This window comes from Seriola aureovittata, chromosome 5, assembly GCF_021018895.1.
Source record: "Seriola aureovittata isolate HTS-2021-v1 ecotype China chromosome 5, ASM2101889v1, whole genome shotgun sequence".
NCBI classification, from domain to species: domain Eukaryota; kingdom Metazoa; phylum Chordata; class Actinopteri; order Carangiformes; family Carangidae; genus Seriola; species Seriola aureovittata.
In genome coordinates this window covers 8144854-8165024 of record NC_079368.1, presented here as the reverse complement: position 1 = coordinate 8165024, position 20171 = coordinate 8144854, and the positions used below count along the sequence as shown (strand labels likewise).

The following is a 20171-nucleotide window of genomic DNA, read 5'->3' as shown; positions in this document are numbered from 1 at the left end:
TGGCTAGAGATTAAGAAACTTGGCAGAGATTTAGCTTTGAAATCCTGAATATGGGCATGAGATGATTTAGCCTCATTGTATCATGCATGCACTCAAGCGGGTCAAAAGACAGGGGATTCTGCAAACCTGTGATAAACCCATTAACCGGCTTAACTTCAGACACTTCCCACAGCATTTTAATCTGTGATATGAAGCAATGTTTCTGCTACTATTTCTAATGCAGTCCCTTTCAGCTCAGCATAATAAGATAATATCAGGGCAACGTATATCTTTATTTTTTTTTTTTACAGGTTTTATTTACCATTACTGTACCGCCATGTTATCTCAAATCTGCAGATTTTTTTTTCCTCCTACAGGACACCAAACCGCTGCTGGACAAACACATGGAGAGTGGGGCGATGCTAGAGCCCAAGCCTATCGTGACAGGCCACACTGTAGATGAAGGCGGCTGGTGTCAGTGGGCTCGGAAACACCCGACCCTGGAGGAGACTGGAAAGGACTCTCTCCGCTATCTCTGATGTAGCTGTGATAAACGTTATCTCGCCATCATAAGTGTACTCTTATCTGGTGAGGTAAAGGCCCAAACACTGACGACACGCAGTGCTGTGTATGTATGTTTGTGTGCACGTGTGTGCCCCCGTTGGTGTGTGTGCTGGCAGCAGACACCCTGCGTGTAGATGCCGCCAGCTCCTTGCAGACCTGTTACAGCAGAGAGGCGATGGGCCTTGTTCCAATAGCAACACAGTCTTGCAGTTTACATTCAAGGCTCGTATCTCAGTCAGGAAATAAGACGTCAGTGTTTACTGCTTATGAATGATAATCTTTCTCTCGGGACACTGATTTGTGTTGGAAAAACTGTTTGATTATTAAACTGAAATGTATTAATCACATCATTTTTCTTAAGCTGAAAATACTAAACATTCACTGTTTACAGCAAAATTACATATGTCAGTGCAAGTTCAACTGGGCACTTCATTTGAGCAGTGGGATACACAGATATTATCTGTATCTGTTTATGTCATGAAATATTAATAATCATATCTTTATTCAGATTTTTTTTTTTTTTAAGTGGACGAGGCCAAAACCAAAACTTAGACAGTGTCTAGATATTTATGTTAATTTGTATTTTACGGCAGGTTTAGCTACCAAAAAAATATAATACAGTATTTTTTATATCAAATAATAATAATAAAGAAATTTAATAATTTTTTTTTTTTTTTTTAAAGTCTAAATTGAGTTTGAACAAAAGCTGGGAATGTTAACGGCCTGGGAGGAAATGAATAGTGGAAACACAACAGCAGGGTTGAAAGTGGGAAAGTACATGTCAGAATTGCACAGAATTGAGCCATATTGCGTAACTGCTGCAAACTGCAGCTTGGTTGTGTATGTAATGGAGGAGGAGACCCAACTCAATGTTAACTTGGTCTAAAGTGTCTAAGATAAAAAAAGTGAGAACACTGTATTGACTAGAAAACAGACCATAAAAGCTCACTCAGTCATATTGCATAAGTTTAAAAAGGAGGTTGTGCATGCAATATGACACGGTTCACATGGAAATACACTTGGTTTGAAGCCCTTTTGAGTTGATCCCTAAGGTCAGCTCATCATTTGGATGTCTACTGTCAAGTTTACAAGGTGTAAGGCCTCAATACTGGATCATGAGGCAAAAATAACACGTGGAACATCAGTCAAGCTTTATCCTGCACTGCCCAAAAAATCTGGAGAAGACTGATAAAAAGATGCTGAGGGGGAAACCTGAATATCTGAATATTGAAATTAAAACTATCTACACCTCAGTGTTATCAGCCTACAGCCAGTACATTCTGGCAAATCTGCATTTTACAGCACATAATAGTTCCTTGGTTTTGAAATAGTATAGATAAACAATTACCAAATATATTAATATTATAAATAATCACTGCAGATAAACCAAGAATAAATGTAATAGAAACATGGCAAAGTGGAGGAAAGACACACAAATATGCTCCAATCTTATTGTAGATTCTCACACATGCTGCGCAATCTTACAAAACAATTTTCTCATTAGTAATATTTACTGTCACAGTAGGGAGACTTGGGGCTGCTACTACAGTCTGTAAACAAACACATTCGTATCAAGGAGAAACCTGGATGACCCCGTGCATCAGTAAGACAGTGAGTGATAACTTGTCAGCCCATTGGAGAAGCAGAAAGAGCTGCTGAGTGAATGGTGTGTAGCAAAAGCAGTGTGCGGTCCTGGGTCAGCCAGCAGCATCTGAGCGTTAATAAGGGGGGTAATTGAATTAGAGGATCAGTGGAGGCCTGTAGTGTGGGCGCCACACGGCTCTAATTTCATTACAAGTGATGTAAACATGAGGTTGGCCCCCCAGCACAGGGGCCTCCCACATCAATACATGCACAAGCACACATGCACACAAATAAAAATTCGATGCTCACTTATGGAAATAAATTACAAAACCACACATCTACACCTAACACCTCTCCCCAACATCCTGTCCCACCAAATAGAAAATTTCAGCCTGTGTGTTAGTAAGGTAACACTAACTAAAAATTTCAGCATTATGTGGCACAAGAAAAATCAGAGACGCTGTGTTTGAGCTGCGTCAGCAGTTGACGGTGAAGTGTCATTAAATCTTGTGACACAGTGGCTCAGTGGTCAGCATCGTCGTCTCATAGCAAGGAGATCGATTCAGCCCTTTCTGTGTGATGTTTATGTTTTCTGAATATGAATGAAAATAAATAAGTGACAAATCTGGCACTGATCAAGTTCACACCAGGGAATATTTCTAGTTCTGATTGTTTAGAGGAACATGATCTATCGTATGCATACTGCGAAGTGACTGATTTTTGCAATCCACATGATGCGTATTTATGAACAGCACTCTACTGTTCGTTGGCCTGGTGATTCACATGACCATCAAATCAAGTGCAGCCCAGTTAAACCCGTAGGCCTGACTGTAGGCCTGCTCCCAGTCATGCATAGTTATGAGGGCAGGAGTTAACCAAGGAGAAACTGTTCACATCCCTAATACGAGTCACCCGTTGCCTTCTCAGCTACAACAATGAGACGCTCTCCACAGACAAATGGGTAATGGGTCACACCCTCCTCTTAGCAATGTGCAGGTGGGCCAATCAGAACACAGGGAGAAAAAGCGACTGAAGTGGAGACAGAAATAATCTTTTGGAAAGATAGATAAGAGAATTTCATTAACTAACTCTTTGCTAAAACATCGAATATCACAAATCGTCACCGCATGGGGCAGTAAATCAATGAGTCCTTCTCCACTTTAAACACATCTGTTCATGCAACTCACATCTATCAAACACTCAGCGCTCACTTCGATCAGTCTTTAAAGGATGTGCCCGTTTTTTTCGGGGGGTTTTTTGACACCCTGGAAAGCCTGACAATTTACCTCAAAAGTTTACCCCTGCAGCAGAGCAGGAGGAAAACATGGATGAGGACAGACCTATCAGTTGGAAAAACATCTCACCTCGTCACTGTCAGATTGTCAAGACAATTTAAAGGAAACGCATGTGACTTTTGAAAAGAAAAAATAACACATTCTTCCTCTTGCAAATGAAAAGTTGAATTTACTAGCAATAAAATTCCCCCTTGCTGAATTTATTACACTCAGGGGTGTTGTTGATACAACCTTGCTTGGTCTGCTATGACCACTACCTTATAGAGGCTAAAGCTGGCTAATGTTAGCAAACTTCAGATGGATATTGCTGTATTAAGGGACATTACTGAGTCATTTTGCTCATGTTATAATTCTTCTGTGTGTGTGCGCCACTCTTACACACAATTTACTATTATTAGATTACTGTCACTTTTGGCCACAGTGGTTGCTGATCAGCTGGAATTACATAGTATCGCCTTTTAGCAATAGAGAGGGTTCAACAGTGAACCTGCTGCGATTATGTTTTGATGCTTCAGCTTTTGCATTCTTGAGAACATCTGGGAGAAAATCGTACATCTCTCACTTTCTGCAAAGCATACAGAATTAGCTAGTTGAAAAGGTTGGAAATTTAAGTTTGGTTGGGTTGGATGCACCGATATGACAACAGATCAAATCAGCAAAGTATGAGCAGGTTACAGCTGTCACTTTTTCCAAAAATCTAGTTTAAACGAATTCGAATGAATTTGAATGCAGAACCCTGAAGCCCCACTTCCAAAACAATACCGATGTGTTGCATATGCTTGCACATAAATCTTGCTATCTTAGGGGTGATGGCATTTTCACAAGCTTCTGGTAAAGGGCCTGCTGAACCCGAGTGTGCCGAATAGAAGGTAATCAGACGAGGTTGTACCCTTGGCGTTCTTCCATTCATATGTGGCGCCTCTGCTGCCTCATCTGGGCGGCAAGCTAGCAGACACTGCTTCTCAGATGCTCTGTCAGCTTTGCTCACTAGTGTCCTGCATTTTTGTAACAAAAAACATAACATTACAGACCGCTTGGTTTACTGATAGGTCAATACAGGGCATGCCGTAGGTCAAGTGACATTTTAGGGCACCCTGTGCTGGATCACAAGCCAGATTACTTCAAACAGTCTGTTCATCTTATCAGCTGTACATTTTCAATTCGAACAGGTCATTACAGTTCGAATATTTACTCCCCCCCCATTCGAATTTCAAATATTGTGTCAATTTCGAGAGTGACAGCCCTATAGCAAGTTAATGCTGAAAATATGAAGTACTGTATGTTACGTGACTGAATCATACGACAAGACTTCAATTATGTTCCTATGACTGTATTTTCCACAAGTGTAGATGCATAATTTATAGGCAGGAAAGTGACAAAGAGCTCCTTCTTTCTTCTACTCCTTTCCTTGATCTCGGAAACTCCTGCAGTCGTAAAACTAAAAAATCCTAAACAGAGGAAAATGTTATGTAAATGTCAACTCCTGCAGAATAACAACTATAACTCAGTATCTGTGAAATTCCCTCTTCAGCACAAATCTGCATGCCTAAAAGAGGACAAGCGACAGAGGTAAAAAAAAAAAAAAAAAGGGTACAAAATCTCTAGGGCAAAGTTTAAAAAAAAAAAAAAAAAAAGCGTCACTTTTATCAAGATTGCTCACAGGGAAACACACAGGCTGCATAAGACAGAGAGATGTAACAGCTACAGACAGCTGTGTACACAAGGAAGATACCTTTAGCAGGGTGCGGTTTGTTGATTGCATCTCCATCATAAGATAACAGAGCTGCAGGCTAATGGAGCTTGCTGAAGACATGCCTCATGCTCTGTCAGTTTTTCATTACCACTTCACTCACATCTTACGTAGGGCCATGCAGTATTGGTAATTACTGATGCTATGTCAGTCTTTCAGGATCCATAATCAGCTGTTTTTCCACTTGAGGGAACTAACAACACCACCTCCAACCCACCCACCCCCTCACCAATACCCCTGTTCCTCCCAGTCCATTTCTCTGTTGACTGAGCAGTGCAAAACACCAGCTTAATGACATGATAGGATGCATGTTGACTGCAAAAACACTCATTTCCCAGAAACCACTGCAGGTACGAGGGAAATGCTTTTGTGTGACCAGACCTCAAAATATTATCATCATCATAAGATACAGCGAATTAAGCCTGGAAGAAGGCAACAACTGCCGAGTCAAAGCATAAACTCCATCTTTCACATTTCACGTCTGTCCGTTAAATGCTTAAAAAGCATGTGAAGGCGAATGCACAATTAAATGTCCTTCACACAGAATTGTTGCAAAAGCTTTCGGGAGCCTGACAGATGAACACATGTATTTACAACACACTACACTTTTTTTTTTTTAGAAATATGTTATTATTCACATTTAGTTGTTTTGAAAATGCTGCTGCACATTACTGAAATGGCAGGCGAGCCCTTAAGAAATGTTGACAAGCTAATTATCAAGTAGCCCTGTCACAAGCAGGCAGAGAGTTTAAAAATAGAGTTCACACCACCATCATTATGCAAAAAATTACAGTCAGCAGTGCTAACCTCGCACCCCTATAGACTACAGCTGGCAGACGTTAACACAGGAAGACCACGCTCTCAGTGTGTGACACAAGAGGGTTTGAAGGTTGTGAAAATTGTGTGTGAATATCATGTGTTTCTGTATGTTTGTGTTACTGTGTGTGTGTCCAAACCAAAACCAGGAGACATGGAAGAGAAATTTTTATTTTTTAGTGTCTTATGTTGCCGTTACTACCAATACAATTCCTTCATACCAGGAGGAAATATCAGTTACATTCACTGTTCTTTAACACATAGAAGCTGCTAATAACAAAGCTTCAGTTTATGGTTCAGCCAAAAGATGTCACCCGTAACATCGCCCTCTGCGAAAACAACAGTCTGGTAAGTGCTGAGGAGCCACAGGAGAGAAAGCCAGCAGCCCCCACTCACTCACTCACTTCCTCACTCTCACACTCTCACACACACACACACACACACACACACACACACACACACACAGACACGACTCACCCCCTTTGTGCAAGCAACACACTGAGGTCTAATCGATGCAGCTCATTCATATTGAACCACAGACGTCAGGGGAAGCCGGGGGAATTACAAGCAGCCTCCGCTGTGAGATCGCAGCCTGGAGGAAGCCTGAAGAAGAAGAAGCCAGTTTCGCTCTGTAAAAACCTATTGTTTACTCTCCACAACATTTTCAGCAGCATGGCTACTGGGCCTCCCCACACCACAGGAAATGACACAGGTAACAGTAAACTGGAGGAAATGTAAGGAAATTGATCATGTGACAACAGTCGAAAGGTTTCTTCAGTGCTCTGAAGCAGCACTGATTTACACAGGGTTGACAGAGAGCAGGAAACCAGTATTCTCAGAGATGTGTATCTTATTGCATTCATATATTTTTGAAGAATAATAAACGTGTAACTCAAAAGAAACTGATGTACCCTTTCTGATGCAGCAGGGACGGATCAAACCACCCGTGGGTCAAAACCGGATGTGGGCCACCTTCTCACCTCCCTCCTCAAGTTAGTTGTGATCATTTGATTACACTCAGACTTATTCAAGAATATGAAAACACTAAAGGTATTAAACTTCATTTTCTCTCAGGGTGTCTGTGCAAGAAAGGGTGTCAAGATCACTGTAGGTAAAAATGCAGAGGCCACCTTCAGAGTCTCTGCTTTGCATTGATGAGCAGCCAGGCCTATTTATTTGCCTCGCATTGATTTTACTGTACAGGTAACTCCTATCAATATCCTCAGTTCTTCTAAAAGATGGGGAAAATCATCTATTCAATCTCCTACATAAAACGAATGCTATAAACTAAAACATTAGTTGGCTTGTACCACTGACAATAAATATAGTTTATATTACCTCTCAAGCCAATTATTCAAGAGGAAAATATGGATGGTTTAATATTTAACATTAAAGGTATGCAACGTTAGCCAAAGGAGCAGTCTGCCAACAACTTCCTGTAGGCTTGGTCTCCTCCTCGGACATGAGGTGAATGCACAAGCCTAAATTAAGAGGTATTGTCTCCTGAGCTTTCCCTGATATGGTCAGTGGTCATGAAATACTCATGAAAACTTTGACCCCAATTAATCCCAATGATTATTTTTAATGAACCCGAGCAGAAGTAAACACTGTTCATTTCAAAATTAAACCAACAACTGAAGGAGAAATAACACATGGTTCACAAGTTCGCAATTCAAACCAGCAAGAAGAACATGAAAGCCAGACAACCACTGAAAGCGAATGCCTCTAAGGCAGTCTTCAACTGCCCCTAATGGCCCATGCCTGGTCCAGCATCAACAAGCCTTTATCTCCCTTTCACAGAGAACTCACCAGTAACTTCTGCTTCAGCCTTTGGTGGCTCAGGGTCTCCTCGTTGAGTCTCAGAGCTCTCCTGTTGTCCTGCTGACGAATACTGTCCAAACGCTGCACACTTGGGAGGTGGTGGGGCAAAACTTCATTTCTTAACTGTGGCGGGGGGGGGGGGGGGGGGGGGGGAAACAGACAAGAACACAAAAGCTGCAGTCATTCAAGGTATTTTATTCAAATTAATATATATAAATAATAATAATTATTATAATACCTCCTCACAATGATTAGTCATCACAATAACAATGGTAGTTTTATAATTTGATTATGTAGTTTTGCGCTAACTTATTCCAGATAACCCTTCACCAACTGCTGCTAAGTTCCACTGGTGATGAAATCTGCTGGTACTCTATCTGTTAGAGTGTAGGTGAGTGGCTGCTCAGAGCCAGCAGGTGGTCTGAGTGGAAAAACAGCTAACAGCTACTCTCATGCAGTGCAAACAGAGTGTGTTCTCCATCCATTGATCCTCACAGGTTCAATCTGACAATAGAAGGAATAAAGTATCTACTGAACTATACCTGCACACCTGCTGCTTTGAGCACACACCGAACACAGCACTCCACTAAGCTTTGATTACATGGAAAATAAAAAGGCACTCCTATGAAATACAATTGAAAAAAAATAAAATAAAAATAACCTGATAATAATAGAAAAATTTATGTTTGTGTTTTGGATTAGCGATAAAATCAAGTGCTGATGGGTTGTGTTTGATAATCTGTGCAAAGTCACAAGACTGATTGGTATAAGTGTAACTTGATTGCATTGTCCCAGTCACCCAGATGTTTCACACAGCTCTTGTTTACTCAAAGTCAAAAACCTGCAAACAACCAAGCAACATGTTGACCTAGTGTATCAATGAAAAATAACACTTAAGCACTCATTCAACCAGATACTTACAAACCCACACAAGTATAAGATGCCAACAAGGTAAAATAACATCCTCTCTCCATGTTCAACCACTTAGCCAGCAACGCTGATAGCAATACCTAAACTGCTTGTTATTGCCAAGCTAGTGAAGCTGGCTGGAAATAATAATGCCCCCTATTAAATTATTCATGGCTCCAGTCAGGTGGAACCAGATGCTACCTTTGTGTCATAGAGGGAGAGCTGTAACTCGACTCAAGCATGGAGGGCCATCGCTGCATGGAGGTAAAGACTTCATGGAACAAGCGTGGAGGCTGCTGGGCTGCAAACAAAACACAGGATGTCATGACACTGGCGTGGCTGTTTCCATGTGACATTTTCCTGCAAGACAGAGGACGATGGTTCAGTAGGTTGGTCCATATGGGGGCGAAGCCTGCGGTGCAGCCACCAGTTCACCCACCCTGTGTTGGTGTGGCTTTGTACCCCACCCTGACATTTGTGGCCATGGCCAGAAGATGACCTTTTTTGTCCATGCCATGCTTTAGTGCTGAATACTAATGCTATAGTGCTGTGTGCCCGCCACTCATGGGAGCAAGCAGTGCTATTTTTAGCCACATGTCCCCAGCTGCACATTTCCAACCCGGGGCCAATGGGCAATTAGTGTTTGTTTCTCATGGCAGGAGGCAGTGCCGTAACCTCCTAACGCAAACAGACATCTGGACAAAGGCTGTCTCTGTCCTGCCCCATACCCCCGCTGCAAGGCACGATTCCTAGAGCCATGTAGTCCCTCCATCCACCTCAGCCTTCATAGGCGCTCAGGAACTCTTCTCTCTAACATCTGCTGTCACCAAGGTGACGTATTAACCTCCTAACCTCCGACTATATCATCCATGTTCTTGGCTGAAAAATTAAAATCTGAGCAAATATGACTCTGGTAAGTCCAAACACCGACTTGTTTATCCAACGGAGCATTCATTGAAATTGTTCTCAAAGTTTAGAGCACTACATGTATATGAAGTTACAAAGAAGTAGCAAATTCACAAAGTGACTACCCCGCTCTACCGTGCACATAGCATCCGAGTGATGGGCGTATCAGAACAATATGAGCTCATTATTTGTGATAATTGTCAGGGCCGAGAGTTTGCTTTCCATTTTCATCCATATTAAAACAAATATTCATGCAGGCATTTCTAATTAAGGGGAAATTAGACACTGCTCATTCCACCATACAGCCATTTGCACAAACTCATGTTGGGCTGTAGCCCTAGATTGTCAGCATCTCTACAATAATACAGTATATTATGATATATTTGGCTGAGCAGGTATAATGAGTCAGTTTGGGAGTCTGTATGTCATGATGGGCCTCTTTAATTCATTTTAGTCAGGGCAAAGCTAATTCAATCCACCTTATTAGAGCTTCTTCATGCAATTACCCTGTGCCCCTGTTCATTGATGGCCCAGCATGCAGGCAGTGGATTGGACAGCAGGAAGACCAAACCCACAGAGACCTATAACATAGAACAATGTAGAGCGCCCTATCATAGCGTTAACAAAGATTAATCACTGCAAAGCCAGAATTACCGCCTCGTGATTGTATGTCTCCGCCAACCAGTCAAGTTACAGTTATCATCCATGTCCGTCCATACTCATATAATATATGTAGTGGATTTACCTAAAGGTATTAAGTGTATTTGAAAAATATTATGATGTCTCAGTGAATTTGACCTATGACCGTCGAGATATAAAAATGTCATCACTCATAGTTGGTGTAAGAATTCTTGTGTTATGGTCAAAAACATGTTTTGTGAAGTCTCACTGACCTTGACCTTTGACCTTTGACCACCAAATTGTAATTAGTTCATCTTTAAGTCTAAGTGACTCACTGAGTGTCTAACTTAATGTTTGTCCCATATTTGAAGAAATTCCCTTAAGGTGTTATTTAGCTATCGTGTTCGCGAGTAAGGCACGGACGTAGGTACTGACGTATGGACAACTCAAAAATTTCATGCCTGCGGCCCGGGCCGTTGCCGGTGCTGAGGCATAATAATCAAAAGGAATCATTGTGCTGCAGCACTCACTGCACAGCCCAACCTTTTTTCCCTAGTAATCTGCTATGAAATTCCACTTGATCAGGACATTAGAATCAATTACATCCCCACATAAACACAAAGCTTTAAGTCTAGAGCACATTTGTATTTCATTAATCATCCTCAACATTAAAAGTGGTGTAGGAACAGCAAGTGTGCCTTGAACTGACTGGCAGAGTATCTGCGGTACTGCCTGCCAATAATATGTTATCAAAGAGTGTGCAATTAACCTCCAACATGGTGGACAATACACAGAGTAGAGTGTGTCAGGAAAGGACATGAACATTGGACATGGTGTTCGGCAACCACCTCAGACATCAGAGCATCCTGCTCTTGTTTCCTCCTGTTGTCAACTGTGAGCTGAACAATTCAAATGAACCAGTGTTCAAAACAGTCTGTGTTGCATTTTTGGAAAAATATTATTTAGCAAGTTTGGGTTAAATTTACCTATGCAACGTGAAACTGAACACAATTTAACTTTTTAAAGGAAATGCAAATTTAAGGAGTACAGTGTGGACAAAGCAGACACAGGAACCAAAACCTGCAAGCAGAAAGACACAGACAGAGGCCGAGATTGAACCTGTGGAGATAAGCTTTTTTATTACAAAGCAAATCCTGACAAATAATCATCACTGCCTGTGGATTTTGGCAAGATCCGCATAATCATCCCCAACCCCGCCCTCAGTGGTGATCGTCCACCTTTCAGAACGGATCCAAACAGCCCTCCACCTCACTGAGCCGCCTACAGACACAGACTTAATGACAGCTCACAGTGAGCCACAATCTCTAAAAATTATGCTAAAAATTATGCTTCATATATATATATATATATATATATATATATATCAAACTTGGCTAATGCACACTAAAATCCTATTGGTGTTCTCTGGCACTGAATTCCTATAAAGACAATCAAGGACCTGTCCATAACAGTGTTACACTGATGGAGCCAAACATTAACACAAGCTGTGAACATGACACAACAACACATGAGTATTGTGTCACAATTGTTAAACTGGAGTAAAAAAAATTGCATCACCCTATCAACAAACCACTACAGCTAACTTCTGGGGGCTCATCTAATCTCATGCCGTTTACACCAGATCAGTGTTGTGCATCTGACTGAGTGGACAGCCCTGATCAACTCCAGGAACAATCAATTTTGAATGCAGTCAGATCCCTGAGGTGATTACTGGCTACTCTCCTCTGACCTCCAGCGAAGTCAGCAGCCGGTCTGTCCTGCACGTCTGAGCCCGACTACAGCAGTCATTCAAAGTGCCGATACGATGACAGCTGGCACGACATATCTACTTACATTTCATTTGAGCTGTGACACAAAAACATGTCCGGCGTGTAAACATTCACACGCCCATACTTGTAGAGATACAGACTGCAACACTGGTGCAGAGACACATGCAAGCACATACATATATGTAGCCATGAACATGTACACAAATACAATTAACGTGTGTAGAGCGGATCTACTCTAGAGGCTTATATAGCATAAAACATCGGCATTAATCTGCCCTCACATGAAGCTACCCTCAGGACACACACACACACACACACACACACACACACACACACACACACACACACACACACACGTCCTGTCATGCATGGGGACAGTCCAACAATCAGAGCAAGTGATGCGGCTGCTGACAATGATAATGCACTTTCACTCTGCTGTCACTGAGTCTCCCGGAGCCATCTTTACAGAGATTTCCCAGCGAAGATGGTATTATGTAACAGTGGCCGTGGACCCTGCTGTTCATATCACTAATGCCTCACACTGTGGCGGGGTCACGTGCCTTATCCAGGCCACATCCAGGCGCCAGCAGCAGCAGTGTTCCAGCTGTTACTACAGCCTAGCTTCAGTCACTCAGGACCACGCTGAGCCAAGCACCACTCACACTGCTACATCCTCCACTGGGCAGCCATGTTCAGCACCTCGGCACTCCTCCTCTCACTTTAGGTCACACCAGCACAGTAGACCGTGCTTCATACTAGCAAAGCTATCCAGCTTATCCAATAAGCAAAGCACATAGCTATATAAAGGGTATTTTCAGCAACTTTGTAGCCAAATGCTCGCTGTGTACACCATCTACTTTGTCCAAAAGGCTGCTAATTGTGTCACCACCCCAACACAAGCTGCACAAAAACCTAAACAGACCAGATTCATCACTACAAACTATTTTTCTTGGCATTTTTTAACCTGCTTCATAGCTTTACAACCAAACTACATCAGCATAGTGATATTATGCTTACAACTTTAATCCAAGAAATAGCAGTATAGAAATGTCAAAGATATGCTTAAGGTCATTTACAAACACGTTCTCCATTACAAACATACAAAATGTTATATTAACAATGGATCAAATTTCTACTATGTGCAAGAGGCCACTTGTAGTGAGGAACACAGCTCTACAGTTCTTCTCACCCCTGCTGAGCGTTGTAGCGTCTTTCAGCTCATTGTTTTGTATCTTATATATCTTCACCAGCCTCATTTCCAGACACGGCTGTGGGAAGCCGTTTTCAGCAAAAAGAAGGAAAAAAGGAAATCTCTGAAAAATCACAGAATATGCTACCTGTCCAGCACAACATCACACGTTAGGGATTTGCTGGTGAAGACAATGCAGCATGTAGCAGCTAAAGAGACAGATATTTCCATCAGGAGCTGCTGGAGACCAAAAACAGAGGTGCATGGTCATAAAGTAAATACTGGACTTACATTTGCCAGGGAGACATAACATGACTCCAAGAGCTAACGTCTGGGGGTAGGGATGCCCTGATTGATTGGCCAATTTTCATTAAAAATATGTGATGGGTAAATCGCAATTAACTATTTACTAACAAGTTTGCGATATTGAAAAATGAAAATGTGATAATATGTTAGTGTTGTGTTCACATCTTGGTTCTGCTGCCCCAAACAGCAAAAAAAAAAAAAAAAAATCAGTAATGCAAGTTTAACTGTTCCACTCTTTAATAGCATTTATTGAGCTTTATTTACAATATTTGAACGTTTTATGTTGAAAAGAAAACAAATACCAGCCAATATATCAATATCAGACTTTTTAAAACCATCACACTCCAAAAATCCAGTGTCCTTTGATCTTCCTCATGTACCATAAAGTCGGTGAGAAGACGCTTCCTAGTTTAAATTCAGTATAGTTTTCTGTGACAGAAACAAAATGTCTGAGCTCCCAATGCGGTAAACCCCACCCATTTGGTGCGACCAGACGAAGGAAATAAACATGCAAATATTATTTGACCTAAGGCTGAATTAAAAAAACAAACCTCAACAGTACTCTTCCTCCCTCCTTGAACTCCCCCTCCACCATCACCAGCAAAACCACCCTCCCACCCCCTCTCTCTCAATCAGCTCATTGCGGAGCGATCAAATTTGGGTAAGAAATATGAATACCCGTCTCCTGTGCATAGTGAAGATAAAAGTCGCTTGCTGGCAGCTCAGGGATAACCAGTGAAATGATGAATGGCCATGGCTGCTTGTCAAGGTGGACAGGAGGAGCTACAATATGAATGGGAGTTTGTCGTCAGAGTACTCTCTCATATCTGAGGTGTGGGTCGAGACTGACAGCCCTAATTATGGAAGCTCTTCAAATGAGTGACCTTGGGAGGCGGCAGAGAGATCCATACCTGTGCACACACTATGCACATATACACACACACACACACACACACACACACACACATAACATATTTTCTCACAGTGGAAATCACTTCACTGTGTGTTCCCACTGCTGCCCTCTGCTCTCATGACTGCCACCTATAGGATCTTGTCTCATTGCAAACTGAGCTCTGAGGTTAATGACACAACACAGAAAGACACTTATCTCCTTTACACATCTATTAATGCTCCCTACAACACACAGTAATTTATAATGTGTACAAAACAAAAGCAAGGACACCTTTTCAGAATATGAAAGCACACCAGTCATACAGTATCAGCTGTTGTCTTAACAGCCTGGTATTGATAATAGTCTACTGTCATACACTGCCCGTAGATAATCCACACAAATGTTCGATAGATTCCATGCAAGCAAATTGATCAATGTCAGATGACTGCTCTTTTCCAATTAGCATTCATTCATGTCCAAATCATTAACTTCAGTAACCCGAATGACTTTCTCAACTTAAAACTATCACATCTGCTGTGAATGCAGACTGTGCAGAAAGCGCCTTCTGACAGGACTGGCAGTGACAACCGGAACCAACATCAACCCCAAAATCATATTATATCACCCAGAAACAATTAACACACTGCTGCTGCTTTGCTGACTGAAGTACTGTGTTAACATCCTGCAGTGTGCTCTCAGTTAGGACAAGACGCTGAAACAGTATCAAAAAATATGGCAGTGAATCCTTACTGCATGCAAATGATGTGCAGTGTCCTCTGGCTCCTCACAGTGCTGTCAAACCTGGACTCATGTGCAGTGCAACTCAAAACAGACTGATCCATCTCTTAAGAAATGCACAGAAGGCTAGAGGGCTATGAGTGTATAACAGGCAGGAGAGTACATTTCAATTATCTTCGCCGCTAAGAGTCGAAGACACTAAGACATGTTATGATCATCCTTATCCCTTCAGCAGCAGCAGAGGCAGAAGCATCAGCAGCAGCAGCAGCAGCGGCGGCAGCAGCACAGGGATCCTGCAGCAGAGCCAGTACAACAATCCTCAGCTCAGAAAAACACACACGGCTTGACAGCAGACAGTAGACGATACAGTACCTTAGCAGCAGCTGTTAAAGGACCGACGCGGTGGCAGGTATTTCCTACTGTGTTGGCAGGACAGAAAAGAAGCCAGCAGCGGGACCGGGACGATGGCTATGGCAGCTCTGTAGCATAAAATGGTTCATCAATGCTCGGCAGAAAGAGGCACAGCCAGGAAGCGCGGGGAGAGAGAGAAAGAGAGAGAGAGAGAGAGATAGAGAGAGAGAGAGCCAGCGAGCATCATTCAGCTCACACTACCGTGGCTGTGCAGCAGAGCACACACATCAACACGCCCCCTTTCTCCCTCTCTCTCTCTCTCTCTCTCTCTCTCTCACACACGCACGAACGCACGCACGCTTAGTCACACAGACACGCAGGGGTGCAGAGGCAGTACAATGCGCAGCAGCACTGAGCAGTGCACCCTCTCCAGGATGTCTTTCATCTTCCTTAATCAGAACTGGTCATTCACAGACAATCCTGTCAGTAAACCCTTCCAGCAACTTGCTCCATCGTTCCACCTGCACACCTAACCACCAGTGACCAGCAGCCAAGGTCATGTGAGGTTCTCTGGCGTCCCTCTTGGTCTTTGCTCGCAGTTTTGTTGCAGTACTTCTCAGCTATGTTTTTTTTTTTTGCAAGCTGATACAGGAACTCTGCCTCGCCTCGTCATGGGGCATTATGCCACACAGGTTCCCCTGGAGGCTTTGCCTGACAAACCCTCACTCACTGAATGGTGGGCCAGACCAATCAGCTATCACAAACAGCGGCAACATCATTACCATCCAATCACAGATCAGGAAATCAAGTGCAGAAGGGTATTAAAGGGGATTATTTGGGCCATCCTGGGTTTTTTCACTATAGGGAGATGGAGGAGAGCAGCAGAGCATGTGCAGTATGGCTGCCCTCTGTGGCTGACAGTGGTGCTGCACTCTGTTTGGGAAAAGGAGAGAGGAGGAGCAGGGCCCAAAACAGATATGCTTTCCTCAGCGCAGATGCCTAGCAACCACCGTAGCTCCTTACCTCTGTTTAGAGCCTTCTCCTCCCCCTCCAGCGGGACCCTCTCTGCAATCCCAATTGAGAGCTTATATTGCACAGTGTCTGTTTAACACTCAAGGCACCGCGACATTACACACGATTGATGTCAAATGTTCCCGCCCATGTCCTCTACCTGCTGTGTCAACACTAAAAGGGGAGGAACTGAGCTCTGACAGTGAGCAGGAAGCACACCTGATGTTTTCACTATAACATCAGCTGCTACGCGCAACTGCACTGTAGATTAAATCCCCTCTCAGGCCATTAGTAAATTAACTAAAACCAAAGCACAGCAGGATTAAAAGTGAATTTGCAAGCATTTCACTTCTTTGATGGTTTAACAAGGAGACTGTGTTCATAAATCTGTTTTTATTTTATTATTTATGAATGTAGATGTATTCAATGACCTTCAAATCTCTGTTTTAATGAATACTGTATTTCTCGGTGAAGGAGAATAAAGTGGTTCTTTATTTCTGCTGTATTTTCCCCTCCAATGACACATCCAAATTGGTATAGCTATGTAATTTTAAAGCTTGGGTCAAGTGGGAGATACAAGAGAGTGATGGAACATTTTAATAAAATCATTAACTCTTAACATCAAGCTGCAAATTATGTCTGGCCTGCAATGGGTATGAGGGAATTTTTTGAATCTTCACCAGGGAGGATAAAGCTATGTAAGATGCATCAACTAGCTGGTGCTGCTGTTGGTCTTGTGTTCGTATTTTTTTTTATTTTAAATAGTGATTCAGAGGACGCCTGCCTACCTTGGAATGTTAGAGGGAGCCAAACCTGTTCAGACAGCTGTCAACGGATGTCAGAAGGCAGAACAGGAGCTCCAGGCCGGCCCTAACTCAGCTGACTGAGACACGTTCGGAGGTGTGAACAGCTGTTTTGACATTCCCTTTTGTGAAGGGTTCTGCAGATTAACAAAAAACTGTGTGAAGTGCAACAACAACAACAACAACAACAACAACAACAACGACGACATCAAGAGCTACGGCAGCTTATATATTGAGAAGTAGCAAAAAAAAAAAAAAGAGAAAGGAATGAAGAGCTGTGATGTTTTGGGGATAAATATTGATGAGATTTACGCAAGATATCCTAAGATTATTTGTATATCATGACAAAAAGATAGAGGCCTAATAATGCTTTTTACATCAATATAAAACTTACTGCTGAGTTCAAATCTAGCACAAATGCAAGCCTTTGTGGCTACAACTGACTTAATGAAGTTCTTTGTACAGCAGGTCCTGTCCTGCCTCCTGCTGTTTGCCCACAGAGTGAACTACTCTGAGGACGCTGTTCACACCAGCCTCCACTGAGTCCTGTCTGAAGGCTCCGGCAAGACAAGCATACGTGAGCAAGGCAACGTCCGTCTGAGAGAACAAACCCCCATTACTCTCTTTGCAGGCTTCACACTCTGCACTCCTACTGTCCCTACTGCACCTGCAGTGACCATATAATCAAGCTGTTCAGTTTTGTGAACGCTACCAACACGGCCCACTTAGAGGACAGAGCACCTATAATAACCTTGATCTAACATTCTTAAGACAGCAGAGACCAGTACTGAATTTCACAAGTAACTATTAGAAGTGTTCTGGGTGGAAAATAGTACAGTAAACATCATGGGATTTAATCAGATCACACCAGAGGACACTCCTTCTATGTCCGCTACATCTGTCATTATGTAATTCTATTCAACCTGTGTAATTCTCCTTTGCATCCTCAAGCTATGAGAATAGTGAGGATAATAAATAATAGGGTGGAAAATCAGGATAATCCAATACTTGCCCAATCCCAGAGCAAGGAAACACAGAAACTATGCCAATTTACATGCTGCATTCAGGAAGATGGTTCCAGTGCATCACTTCCCATAACAGTCACCACCACAACAGTCCTGTTCACAGATCGCAACCAACCCTTCTCAGCTCCACCACCCTTTCCCACATTCCCAAACAGGTTCTCACACAGTCACAAACTTGCATCTCAAATACACACACCACCCTGTAACGACAGATTTACTTGTTAATATACACACGGACACTGATATAAGCTACTCAGGCTATTTACCAACCAAGCTTCTATTTGCACATCATGAAAATCTCTGCATTCAATTTTGTATCATCTACTTTCTGCACCACAGATGCTTGAACAGCAGTTTCATATCAGCTCTGTTCTGATGATGAACTGACTCTCAGTTACTGGTCTGTTGTACATAGGACTGCATCACCAGTAGTTCAATGCCACAACCATTAATGTTAAGAAAAAATTCTCCACTTGACTAAGCTCTTCAGCACCTTTTCTGTCCTTTATCTGCAACGAGTGTATCAAAGTTACAGCTAACAACATTACTAAAAAAGTAAGTTTTCCACAAACATTAAAATACATGTATAGTAATACATGCAAAACATGTAGCAAAGCTGCCAAAAGCAAACTGTATATTTTATGCTTTATAAAGTAAAATGCATATTACATAATTGCTAGTCGGGTAATCGCTTAATAAATTAGCAAATGCCATTTACAGAAAATAAAAGCATCACAAAATCTTGTCTGGTTATTAGCTTAATCATCTGCATAAGAGATGAAAGTGCAATCACTGAGAGCTACATATGGTTGCATTTGTTAATGATGAGCCTTGGTGACAGTAAGGAGCCTTGGCTGGGGAGTGCAGGGGGAGGTCAGATTATGGCTGCAGGCATCAACAAGTGCTGGTCCTGCCAGTGTCCAGACACAGCTGAATCAAAGCTTATTCATCGAAAGCTTTACAAAGCAACACACAGGAAAACAACACAGCGCGCTCACCTTATCTGTGCCACTCATCCGGCTGTTCTTCTTTGATGTGGCTAACCTTTGCCTCTGGCTCCACACTACTTCCCTCTGAGACTGTTTCAGGAGTTTCTCCACCCTGCAAGTCTTCTGACAACCCATTGTCCCCTAGCATATGAAAACACATATCAAGTTAAGCCATGCATCAATCACAATAACATCTCAGTTTGTTACAAGCCATAGCCTACCATGACAGAACAGTTTGCATGCCTCCCCAAACGCATGTCATGGTCAGCAGCTCCAGATGATGTCATAACTCCAGCATGTTCAGATTATAAATATCTGTATTCAGCAGAGTTACATAATAATGGATGTTGGATTATTGTCAGTACACACAAACAGAAAAGATGGCACAGCTGCCACAGGAAATACATAAAACTATAAAAATTATCTAAAATTACATTTTAGTGATTTAAAAAAAAAAAAAGCTGCGAGAGCTGCATGCAATAAGTGTACTGTATCTTTAAAGGATACGTGAATTTCTTCTGAAAGCATCGTTTTGTTTGTTTTTGCTCGTGAAATTAAAAAGATGATTGTGCTGCACGCAGGAGGTGTCACTACACACTTCTGCAGCGTTACTGAGAAATGCAGGTTTTATTTTTGCCTTGTTAAATCTACAAGTTTTTGTGCATGCTAGTTAAACACCATGATGTTAAAAAAAAAAAAAAAAGGTTAAAAAAAATTAGATTTAGATTGTCTACATAATAGAACCAGAGCTTCCAATTCAAGTTTTCTTTGATCTTAAAATTGTGATTCACAGTAGCTGTGGGCAATAATTTGGCTACAGATTAATAACATT

At 42.1% G+C, this 20171-nt stretch overlaps 1 protein-coding gene across 34 annotated transcripts in view; it reads right to left on the bottom strand.

Annotated features, from left to right (window-relative positions):
- The window catches only part of rimbp2b (RIMS binding protein 2b), an 86848-nt gene that overhangs the window by 66315 nt on the left and 362 nt on the right, over window positions 1-20171 (bottom strand). For 31 of the 34 annotated variants that reach the window (XR_008827816.1, XM_056375955.1, XM_056375957.1 and 28 more), the window contains exons 2-4: window positions 19561-19654; window positions 19349-19480; window positions 7798-7932 (exon numbers count right to left, since the gene is read on the bottom strand). Coding sequence is in view for 30 of the 34 variants with exons in the window: in XM_056375955.1 (XP_056231930.1) it covers window positions 7798-7932; window positions 19349-19480; window positions 19561-19626 (333 nt within the window). In the remaining 4 variants the exon portion in view is untranslated. Of the gene's footprint in view, window positions 1-6465; window positions 6484-7797; window positions 7933-8919; window positions 9020-15532; window positions 15807-19348; window positions 19481-19560; window positions 19655-20171 lie in introns of those variants that run through there. The other 3 variants (XM_056375946.1, XM_056375945.1, XM_056375954.1) reach the window with 3 other exon arrangements.